Source organism: Salvelinus alpinus, chromosome 2 (assembly GCF_045679555.1).
Source record: "Salvelinus alpinus chromosome 2, SLU_Salpinus.1, whole genome shotgun sequence".
NCBI lineage: Eukaryota > Metazoa > Chordata > Actinopteri > Salmoniformes > Salmonidae > Salvelinus > Salvelinus alpinus.
Window position 1 is genome coordinate 50,810,953 of NC_092087.1, and position 12,624 is coordinate 50,823,576.

The following is a 12,624-nucleotide window of genomic DNA, read 5'->3' on the forward strand; positions in this document are numbered from 1 at the left end:
ATTTGCACTACACAACAAGTAAAGTGTAGATTTGCTCCACCATAAACACATAGTTTAAAAACTACTAGTCACAAACGACTTGATATTCTACCATCTTGGATACAGGATCTGCATGCTGCGTGTGTATGTATGTATCTATGTATCTATGTAAGTATATATGTATCTATCTATGTGTGTGTATGTATGTATATATATATATATATATATATATATATATATATATATATATATATATTAGTATCAGTCAAAAGTTTGGACACACCTACTCATTTCTTTATTTGTTCTATTTTCTACATTGTAGAATAATAGTGAAGATATCGAAACTATGAAATAACACATATGGAATCATGTAGTAACCAAACAAGTGTTAAACAAATTAAAATAGATTTTAGGTTCTTCAAAGTGGCCAAACTTTGCCTTGATGACAGCTTTGCACAGTCTTGGCATTCTCTCAACCAGTTTCATGAGGAATGCTTTTCCAACTGTCTTGAAGGAGTTCTTTGAAGAATCTAAAATATATTTGTTTAACAGTATTCAGACCCCAAGCTTGTAGCGTCATACCCAAGAAGACTCGGGGCTGTAATCGCTGCCAAAGGTGTTTTAACAAAGTACTGGGTCTAACTACTTATGTAAATGAGATATTTCAGTTTGCAAGCATTTTTTTTTTAAACAACTTTTGCTTTGTCATTATGGGATATTGTGGGTAGATTGATGAGGAAATGTTTTTCTTTAATCCATTTTAAAATAAGGCTGTAACAACAAAATGTGTAAAAAGTGAAGGGGTCTGAATATTTTCCGAATGCACTGTATCTGTGGTCCTAACCCCACCCCTATCTATCTATCATTATTCTCAGCCTAACACCTATTTTTGCACTTGCATCAGCAAACTATTTTTCAGCCACCCACTAACCCCCACTTTTACTTTCACTCTAGGCATTCTAAAACCACAAGATCCTCCCCCCTCGCATCCACAGGATTTCCTGCCTCCTTCTAACAGTCTATGCTGGCTAGGGGTGGTTCTCGGTCAAGCTTGCACCCTTAATATACTTTTAGCTACATATCATCACCATTACTAGTTTTAAACATTAACACTTCTTATTCCCTTGACTATTCTAATTTCCCTCAATTCTAATCTCACTCTAACCTAATTCTATTTCTCCAGTTACATCTTAAACATCCAACATCCCACCATTCTCTTATTTCAACATTCTAACGTATCACTATCAACCTCCTAAGACCTTATCCTCCAAGCCTAATAGACATAGTCCAAATATACCTTAAAACCAACATTTCATCCTTAACCATTTGACTATATATAGTCAACCTTTAACATTCAACATAACTTTAATTATTATTTTAATAAATTCCAGTCCCAATGAATTTCTTCTTATTTTTAACATTTTCTAAGGCATTGTCAATTTTTCTCTGTTCGTTCTTCTTTGTGCTCCAAGTGAGTGTAAGTAAAACTTCTTCATGGGTGTGTGTGAGTGGGGCCTTCCTATTCATACTTTCTGCCTCTAAAATGTCACAGAAAACTAGGCCTTAGTCTGCCATTCTAAGAGTATGTATGTATGTACTGAGTATACAAAACATTAAGGACGTTTGCTTTTTCCATGACATAGACTGCCCAGGTGAATCCATGTGAAAGCTATCATCCCTTATTGATGTCACTTATTAAATCCACTTCAATCAGTGTAGATGAAGGGGAGGAGAAAGATTAAAGAAGGATTTTTAAGCCTCGAGACAATTGAGACGGATTGTGTATGTGTGCCATTCAGAGGGTGAATGGGCAAGACAAAATATTTAAGTGCCTTTGAATGAGGTCTGGTAGTAGGTGCCAGGCGCACCGGTTTTTGTCAAGAAATGCAACGTTGCAGTGTTTTTCACACTCAACAGTTTTCCGTGTGTATCAAGAATGGTCCACCACCCAAAGGACATCCAGCCAACTTGACACAACTGTGGGAAGCATTGGAGTCAACATGGACCAGCATCACTGTCAAACGCTTTCGACACCTTGCTGTTCGAAGGGAAAAGAGGGGGGTGGGAAGAGGGGTGCAACTTAATATTAGGAAGGTGTCCTTAATGTTTTGTACACTGTGTGTGTGTATAATATTTCAATTGTGGAGGTTAGTCATAAAACTTACAGTACTATGAAACAGAAGTTATCAAATGCACTGCACACCACAATAGTATTAAATCAAAGGGACACAAATCACAAAGAGCTAAAGTGAAAAATATCAATAGCATTTAATCACCAAATATCATATACAGTGGGGAGAACAAGTATTTGATACACTGCCGATTTTGCAGGTTTTCCTACTTACAAAGCATGTAGAGGTCTGTAATTTTTATCATAGGTACACTTCAACTGTGAGAGACGGAATCTAAAACAAAAATCCAGAAAATCACATTGTATGATTTTTAAGTAATTAATTTGCATTTTATTGCATGACATAAGTATTTGATCACCTACCAACCAGTAAGAATTCCGGCTCTCACAGACCTGTTAGTTTTTCTTTAAGAAGCCCTCCTGTTCTCCACTCATTACCTGTATTAACTGCACCTGTTTGAACTCGTTACCTGTATAAAAGACACCTGTCCACAAACTCAATCAAACAGACTCCAACCTCTCCACAATGGCCAAGACCAGAGAGCTGTGTAAGGACATCAGGGATAAATTGTAGACCTGTACAAGGCTGGGATGGGCTACAGGACAATAGCCAAGCAGCTTGGTGAGAAGGCAACAACTGTTGGCACAATTATTAGAAAATGGAAGAAGTTCAAGATGACGGTCAATCACCCTCGGTCTGGGGCTCCATGCAAGATCTCACCTCGTGGGGCATCAATGATCATGAGGAATGTGAGGGATCAGCCCAGAACTACACGGAAGGACCTGGTCAATGACCTGAAGAGAGCTGGGACCACAGTCTCAAAGAAAACCATTAGTAACACACTACGCCGTCATGGATTAAAATCCTGCAGCGCACGCAAGGTCCCCCTGCTCAAGCCAGCGCATGTCCAGGCCCGTCTGAAGTTTGCCAATGACCATCTGGATGATCCAGAGGAGGAATGGGAGAAGGTCATGTGGTCTGATGAGACAAAAATAGAGCTTTTTGGTCTAAACTCCACTCGCCGTGTTTGGAAGAAGAAGGATGAGTACATAGAACACCATCCCAACCGTGAAGCATGGAGGTGGAAACATCATTCTTTGGGGATGCTTTTCTGCAAAGGGGACAGGACGACTGCACCGTATTGAGGGGAGGATGGATGGGGCCATGTATCGCGAGATCTTGGCCAACAACCTCCTTCCCTCAGTAAGAGCATTGAAGATGGGTCGTAGCTGGGTCTTCCAGCATGACAACGACCCGAAACACACAGCCAGGGCAACTAAGGAGTGGCTCCGTAAGAAGCATCTCAAGGTCCTGGAGTGGCCTAGCCAGTCTCCAGACCTGAACCCAATAGAAAATCTTTGGAGGGAGCTGAAAGTCCGTATTGCCCAGCGACAGCCCCGAAACCTGAAGGATCTGGAGAAGGTCTGTATGGAGGAGTGGGCCAAAATCCCTGCTGCAGTGTGTGCAAACCTGGTCAAGAACTACAGGAAACGTATGATCTCTGTAATTGCAAACAAAGGTTTCTGTACCAAATATTAAGTTCTGCTTTTCTGATGTATCAAATACTTATGTCATGCAATAAAATGCAAATTAATTACTTAAAAATCATACAATGTGATTTTCTGGATTTTTGTTTTAGACTCCGTCTCTCACAGTTGAAGTGTACCTATGATCAAAATTACAGACCTCTACATGCTTTGTAAGTAGGAAAACCTGCAAAATCGGCAGTGTATCAAATACTTGTTCTCCCCACTGTATAAACATTTAGAGATACATTTTTTTCATGTAGCAGACAAAATGTTGTACAACGTTGGCCTTCTTCCGTTGACTGCTTTGAGTCATCTGTACAAAACACGAGGTGACATGGACGACTGCGCACAAGGAGAGGAAACGCTGTCCCAAGCAAACAACAACAATAGCAGCAAACCAAACCAAAAGTAGCAGGACAGGAAAATGGTCCAATTCACACATTTATCAAGAGAACATCCCTGGTCATGCCTACTGCCACTGATCTGGTGGTCTCACTAAACAAAAATGCTTCATTTGTAAATGATGTCTGAGTGTTGGAGTGTGAGCCTGGCTATCCGTAAATTAAAAAAACAAGAAAATGGTTCCGTCTGGTTTGCTTAATATAAAGAATGTGAAATTATTTCTACTTTTGATACATTTTATATTTAGCAATTACATTTACTTTTTAAACTTAAGTATATTTAAAACCAATTACTTTTAGACTTTTACTCAAGTAGTATTTTGCTGGGTGACTTTCACTTTTACTTGAGTCATTTTCTATCAAGGTATCTTTACGTTTACTCATGTATAAAAATTGGGTAGCCTACTTTTTCCACCACTGCGCAAAACGAACTCGCCCACTGGAACCTCATCCCCAGACAAGACGTGTGGTTAGTAGCTGCTCTAGAGAAAATGGGCTTCCAGAAAGTTGTTCAACAATCTTGGGCAGATGGCCAGGATATGGATTACATCCGACTAGTTTCTTCTTGGGCTGTCAACCGTCAAACAGCTACATGTCATTGTAGGTTATGCCGCTATGATACTAGGCTGTGATACTGTGGTGTAACTAGCTAAATACATAGCCTCTTGCTTATTGGTAATGTCAGAGATAGAATTGCATAGCTATCGTTGAACCTGAAGAAAGGTTTTATCCCTGCTAGCTAACATTAGCTAGCTAGCTCATAATCAAGCAAACCTGACGACAAGAATTTGGCCAAAGCAGGACATGCAGTCGCCCTTTAAGTCCAATGTAGATGAATTAGCATGAGTGCCAGTCTGTTTGTGCTGTCATGCCAACTCCTTGTCACTCAATGTCATACCAAACAGCGACTGACTGCAATGAAGTTGGCATGATAGCACAAACAGACTGGCATTCAGGCTATAGATTAGGTATAGCTGAATGTTCTGAGCTAGGTGACCTCACCAAGGCATCCTGATAGACATTGGTCCACTGAACCTGCTTGGCACGGCTGCCTGCCAGGACCATGGGGCGGCCCAGCACATCCAGGTACTCCTGGTAACAACACACAGGAATAGCAAACAATTCCAGGAAGCAGTGCCAGGAGGAGAACTGGCTGACCCAGGATCAGCTGTGTAAGAGGCACTAGACAAACCCACCTGGGTGTTAATGATTATGGCACAGATGGAGCGGATCTCAAAATAGAAACCTAGAGGGAGAGCAGAGAGAGAGAGAGAGAGGGGGATAAAAAGAGAGATAGGATGAGAAACAGAGCTCACAATTATGGCACAGATGAGGGAGAGTGAAGATGGAGGTTGTGTATCAGGCGCTTATAAACTAGGCTAAGGGTTATAAACTGAAAGACTACAGTAACTTCTCTTAAGCAGACAAGTGTCATGTTTATGAGGGCACAAGGAAATGAAAAAGGCAATTTTGTTACAACTCCCTACTGCATCTATTTTTGGACAAGAGGGATCTTCACTGATGGTTAGGAAAAATAGCCCTGCACAGATCCCACTCACCTTTATTGGCACACGCTATCCATTGCAAGGGTGTGACATCATAGTTGTGCTGCCCCACAGAGAATGTAAAGACCCGCACCTTAGGAGAAAGAGAATTCAAAGAACCCATTCATCTTTATTCTGGGACATTAACACAGAGATACACGGCCAACTGTGATATCCATTGTGGTATCCTTTGACCAGAAATCCCATTTGGAAGATTCCTGTAATCAGGAGGAAATAAGCAGGAGGAATTTTTTAAACCCTAGTGACACATTTATGGATTCCAAGAATGAAGTTACCAATGAAATAGTGATTGAAATGTCAGCTTATGTGTTTTGTGTATGTGTTTAGTTTCTGAGAAACGGACCGTTTTGTTGGGCCAGTTGTACTGCTCAAAGATGTCCTGAGCTCGATTCTCTCCTCCATCAGTGAACAGCATGATAATTTTATTGCAGTGAGCTCGCGGGACATTGGTCTTCTAGAAAGAGAAACAGAAAGAGTGTGTGCTAACATTAATACAAAACACAGCAAGTGAATGATTAATACAGAAAGTAAGTATGTGACGAATGAAGCAGGCAAGGAGGGAACAGTGTCTATGTCCCAAAGGGCACCCTATTTAAAAATAGGGATCTAGTAAAAAAGTAGTGCACTATATAGGGAATAATATGAGCTGCTCCCCTAATATGGCTTTCACTATGATGCCCTACAAAGGCAAAGAGCAGTAACTATGCAAACAGTGAAACTGAGAAAAATTGCTTAAAGTGTATTTGCTGTCCAGCCAAATTCAGCATGTTGTAGGTAGATATGTGATAATGCACTGATGTATTATCTTATTATGAAGTAATGTGTTATGCATATCAACCATGACCACTGATTTGACCTATGACCCATAAAATGCAGATACTGCACCCTGTCTTTGTATGACCTTAAACAACTATACTGAACAACAATAGAAACGCAAAATGCAACAACTTCAACGATTTTACTGATTTATCAGTCAATTTAAATAAATTAATTGGGCCCTAATCTTTGGATTTCACATGACTTGGCAGGGTGGGTCTGAGAGGGCATAAGCCCACCCATTGGGGAGCTAGGCCCAGCAAATCATAATGAGTTTCTCCACACAAAAGGGCTTTATTACAGATATAAATATTCCTCAGATCCCGCAGGTGAAGAAGCCGGATGTGGAAGTCCTGGGCTGGCGTGGTTGCAGGTGGTCTGCGGTTGTGTACGTCCTACTATGAAATAGACAAGGACATTTTCCAAAGAAAATGTGTGTGCTTGCTATTTTTGGCTTTGAGCAAGCACATGAAGGACATTTCATTACAGATAACAGGCCAACCAGCAGAACATTTAAGAGTGGCTCTCAATGACTCCGCGATGCATCGTGCCTAAGAACAGCCAATAGCCGTGGTATATTGGCCATATACCATACCCCCTCTTGCCTTATTGCTTCCATGTGACTGGTATAGAGGTCTTGGATGGCAGGAAGCTTTTGCCCCAGTGATGTACTGGGCTGTACTCACTACGCTCTCTAGTGCCTTGCGGTCGGAGGCCGAGCAGTTGCCATACCAGGCAGCGATACAACCAGTCAGAATGCTCTCGATGGTGCAGCTGTAGAACCTTTTGAGGATCTGAGGACCCATGCCACATATTTTCAGTCACCCGAGGGGGAATAGGTTTTGTCGTGCCCTATTCACGACTGTCTTGGTGTGCTTGGACCATGTTAGTTTGTTGGTGATGTGGACACCAAGGAACTTGAAACTCTCAACCTGATCCACTGCAGCCCCATCAATGAGAATAGGGGAGTGCCCAGTCCTCGTTTCTTGTAGTCCACAATCATCTCCTTTGTCTTGATCACGTTGAGGGAGAGGTTGTTGTCCTGGCACCGTACAGCCAGGTCTCTGACCTCCTCCCTATAAGCTGTCTCGTCGTTGTCGGTAATCAGGCCTACAACTGTTGTGTCATCAGCAAATTTAATGATGGTGTTAGAGTCGTGCCTGGCCGTGCAGTCATGAGTGAACAGGGAGTACAGGAGGGGACTGAGCACGCACCCCTGAGTTGAGGATCAGCGTGGCGGATGTGTTGTTACCTACCCTTGCCACCTGGGGGCAGGATCCAGTTGCAGAGGGCGGTGTTTAGTCCCAGGGTCCATTGCTTAGTGATGAGCTTTGAGGGTACTATGGTGTTGAACGCTGAGCTGTAGTCAATGAATAGCATTCTCACATAGGTGTTCCTTTTGTCCAGGTGGGAAAGGGCAGTGTGGAGTGCAATAGAGATTGCATCATCTTTGGATCTGTTAGGGCGGTATGCAAATTGGAGTGGGTCTAGGGTTTCTGGGATGATGGTGTTGATGTGAGCCATGACCAGCCTTTCAAAGCACTTCATGGCTACAGAGATGAGTGCTACGGGTCGGTAGTCATTTGGGCAGGTTACCTAGAAGTTCTTGGGCACAGGCACTATGGTGGTCTGCTTAAAACATGTTGGTATTACAGACTCAGACAGGGAGGGGTTGAAAATGTCAGTGAAGTCACTTGTCAGCGCATTCTCGCAGTACACGTCCTGGTAATCAGTCTGGCCCTGCGGCCTTGTGAATGTTGACCTATTTAAAGGTCTTACTCAATTTGGCTGCAGAGAGCGTGATCACACAGTCTTCCGGAACAGCTGGTGCTCTCATGCATGTTTCAGTGTTATTTGCCTCAAAGTGAGCATAGAAGTAGTTTAGCTCGTCTGGTAGGCTTGTTGACTATAAATGGAGAAAGTTCAGCTCTGTTGCTACTCTCCCTATGAGTGGCCGTCCTGCAAAGATGACTGCAAGAGCACAGCACAGAATGCTCAATGAGGTTAAGAAGAATCTTAGAGTGTCAGCTAAAGACTTACAGAAATTTCTGGAACATGCTAACATCTCTGTTGACGAGTCTACGATACATCAAACACTAAACAAGAATGGTGTTCATGGGAGGACACCACAGAAGAAGCCACTGCTGTCCAAAAAAACATTGCTGCATGTCTGCAGTTTGCAAAATACCTGTATAACTTAGGTAGAGGATGTAATGATGTAATGAAAAATACAGCATTACACGTGCAACACAGCATTCCTAACCTAGCCCACAATGTCTGCTGTGTGGATCTATTTTGAAGTTTCAAAGGAAGATAACAAAAAGGCCATATGCAATGTTTGAGCTGCTATTATTGTAAGGATCCACGTTGGAGACGAGAAGCAGGTACAGGGAGTGAACATTTAATAACCACGGACATGAAGAGAATACAGACAGTGTTTGGACAGGGGAAATGGAAACGACAATAATGCTGACATGGATGAAACAGAAGAAACAGACAGATATAGGGAAGGCAATCAAAACGTGAAGGAGTCCAGGTGAGTCCAATGATGGTGACAGGTGTGAGTAATGAAAGGCAGCCTGGCACCCTCAAGCACCAGGGAGGGAGAGTGGGAGCAGGCGTGACAATTATTTCCCGAGGAGGGGAGAAGGTGGAATCTTTCAATACCACAAACCTAATTACTCATTTGAAAGTGCATCACCCCCAGACGTTCAGCGACTACTTATAACATAGCAGAAAAATATAAGCGCACTGTCACGATCGTCTTGCGGTGAGAGAGAGGACCAAGGCGCAGCGTGTGAAAAATACATCTTCTCTTTATTTAGAAGAAGAAAAAATAAAACAAAACAACAAATAGACAAACGTGAAGCTATAAACGACTAAGTGCAAAACATGCAACATAGACATAGACAATTTCCCACAATCACCTAAAGCCTATGGCTGCCTTAAATATGGCTCCCAATCAGAGACAACAATAACCATCTGTCTCTGATTGAGAACCAAACCAGGCAACCATAGACTTTCCTAGACCTCTCTCCTGAACACAACCCCATACACTATACAAAACCCCCTAAACAATACACACACCCTAACCTAGACAAAACACACAAACTTCCCATGTCACACCCTGACCTAACTAAAATAATAAAGAAAACAAAGAATACTAAGGCCAGGGCGTGACACGCACAGTTCCAACAACTAAACAAGTTCAAGTCGAGCAGTCATTTGAAAGAGTAAGAATTTCAGCGAGACAATTCAAAGGCGAAATACATTAACCTGTTTGGGATAGGGGGCAGCATTTTCACTTTTGGATGAAATGCGTGCCCAGAGTAAACTGCCTGCTACTCTGTCCCAGATGCTAATATCTGCATATTATTAATAGTATTGGATAGAAAACACTCTGAAGTTTCTAAAACTGTTTGAATGATGTCTGTGATTATAACAGAACTCATATGGCAGGCGAAAGCCTGAGAAAAATCCAACCAGGAAGTTGGAAATCTGAGGTTTGTAGTTTTTCAAAGCTTAGCCTACTGAATACACAGTGTCTATGGGGTCAAGTTGCACTTCCTAAGGCTTCCACTAGATGTCAACCTTCTTTAGAAACTTGTTTCAGGCTTCTGCTATAAAGGAGGGGGGAATGGGAGCTGAATGAGTCATGGGTCTGGCAGAGTGTCTCAGGCTCGTGACGCGCAGTCCCGACAGAGTTAGCTCTCGTTCCAGTGCTTTTCTACAGACAATGGAATTCTCCGGTTGGAACATTATTGAAGGTTTATGTTAAAAACATCCTAAAGATTGATTCCATACATCGTTTGACATGTTTCTACGACCTGTAACAGAACTTTTCGAGTTTTTGTCTGGACGCAGTGCTCGCGCCTCATGAAGATGGATTACTGGGCTGAACACGCTAACAACAAGTGGCTATTTGGACATAAATTATGGACTTTATGGAACAAATCAGTCATTTATTGTCGAACTGGGATTCCTGGGAGTGCATTCTGATGAAGATCATCAAAGGTAAGTGAATATTTATAATGTTATTTCTAACTTCTGTTGACTCCAACATGGCGGATATTTCCTTGGCTGGATTGGGCTCTGAGCGCCGTACTCAGATTATGCTTTTTCCGTAAAGTTTTTTTGAAATCTCACACAGTGGTTTCATTAAGGAGAAGTCTATCTTTAATTCTGTGAATAACACTTATATCTTTTATCAATGTTTATTATGAGTATTTCTGGGATTTGATGTGGCTATCTGCAAAATCACCGGATGTTTTGGAATCAAAACATTACTGCACGTAACGCGCCAATGTAAACAGATTTTTGGATATAAATATGCACATTATCGAACAAAACATACATGTATTGTGTAACATGATGTCCTATGAGTGTCATCTGATGGAGATCATCAAAGGTTAGTGATTCATTTTATCAATATTTCTGCTTTTTGTGACTCCTATCTTTGTCTGGAAAAATGTCTGTGTGATTTTTTGACTTGGCTCTGACCTAACATAATCATATGTTGTGCTTTCGCTGTAAAGCCTTTTTGAAGAAAAATTGATATTCATTTGATTTTCAGGTGGTTGAGGCTGATTTGCAAAACCTTGCCATCATCTTACTCTGCATAGGCAAGCTCTTCTGCATTTATGCCTACCATTTTTGCCTAGCAGCAAAAGAGGTTATTTGAGGAAAGGGGCATTTCAGTATAGCTTTGCTACATATTTTGCAGTATTACTTTGGTGCCTTGTTGGCAACAGGATTCATGTTTTGGAATATTTGTATTCTGTACAGGCTTCCTTCTTTTCACTCAGTCAATTTGGTTAGTATTGTAGAGTAACTACAATGTTGTTGATCCATCCTCAGTTTTCTCCAATCACAGCCATTCAACTCTAACTGTTATAAAGTGACCATTGGCCTCATGGTGAAATCCCTGAGCGGTTTCCTTCCTCTCTGGCAATTGAGTTAGGAAGGATGCCTGTATCTTTGTAGCGAATGGGTCTATTCATACACCATCCAAAGTGTAATTTATAACTTCACCATGCTCAAAGGGATATTAAATGTTTTTTTACCCATCTACCGATACTGCCCTACCAAGTAAAAGAGCAGAGACTGCTCATAGATTGAAACTGAGAAAAAGGACTTAAACATTTTTACATTTTCCAGCCAAATGAATTGTAGTCTGATCATTGGAGATGTAGTTATCTGTTGTCTTACTATGTCATTTTTCATTCATATTGACCTCTGACATGACCTTTGACCCTAGACAGCAGTTACTGCCTTCTTGCTTGGTACACCCACTGGAATACATGTCCATTATGATAGTTTTTTTTTACAAAACATGTGCTCATAGATTTATTTGTATGTGGCTGTCAGTGTTATATAGTTTGAAACTTGTATCAGCAAACAACAATAAATAATAACTAGGTCAACCGTAGTAACTGCAGCCCAAATCTCGGTGAAACCAAGGTTAAAGGCAGTAACTGAAGTGAGTGATGGTTTTTGTTTGTTACTGATTTTTTTCTGTGGTTTCACTGTAACCTTTTCTCCAAAACAACACAGTGGAGGCAGGATATTTCTCCACATGATAAAGCACCATCAAAAATGTCAATAACACATTTCTGACCAAATGTGCAGTTAATGCTCTTCTGCTTTGTAGGGCAGAATAGGTGCCCTTCTTTGCGAGGAATTGGAAAAACTCTCTGGTCTTTGTGGTTGAATCTGTGTTTGAAATTCACTGCTCGACTGAGGGACCTTACAGATAACTGTACAGCATGTGTGGGGTACAGAGTTATGTTAAACACTACTATTGCACACAGAGTTAGTTCATGCAACTTATTATGTGACTCGTTAAGCACATTTTTACTCCTGAACTTATTTAGCTTTGCCATAACAAAGGGGTTGATACTTATTGACAAACATTTTTGAAAAACATAATTCCACTTTGACATTATGGGGTATTGTGTGTGTGTGTGTGTGTAAAAAAAATCTACATGTAATACATTTTAAAGTGAGGCTGTAATGCAACAAAATGTGGAGAAAGTCAAGGGGTGTGAATACTTTCTGAAGGCACCGTATTGTCCCCCCCCCACTAGAATCAGTTACACATTTGGGTTCACAATCTGTTTGGGCAAAATAATGTTCACCCGACCTGTCACGATCGTCGTAAGAACATTCGGACCAAAGCGCAGCGTGATATGGGTTCCACATA

At 41.3% G+C, this 12,624-nt stretch overlaps 1 protein-coding gene across 1 annotated transcript in view; it reads right to left on the minus strand.

Annotated features, from left to right (window-relative positions):
* Window positions 1-2,443: 2,443 nt before the first annotated feature.
* Window positions 2,444-12,624, minus strand: part of LOC139543103 (voltage-dependent calcium channel subunit alpha-2/delta-2-like) — a 32,655-nt gene continuing 22,474 nt past the window's right edge. Inside the window, exons 3-6 of the mRNA XM_071349276.1 lie at window positions 5,950-6,060; window positions 5,601-5,679; window positions 5,238-5,287; window positions 2,444-5,133 (exon numbers count right to left, since the gene is read on the minus strand). Of these exons, the coding sequence (XP_071205377.1) occupies window positions 4,999-5,133; window positions 5,238-5,287; window positions 5,601-5,679; window positions 5,950-6,060 (375 nt within the window). The 3' untranslated portion in view covers window positions 2,444-4,998. The remainder of the gene's footprint in view (window positions 5,134-5,237; window positions 5,288-5,600; window positions 5,680-5,949; window positions 6,061-12,624) is intronic.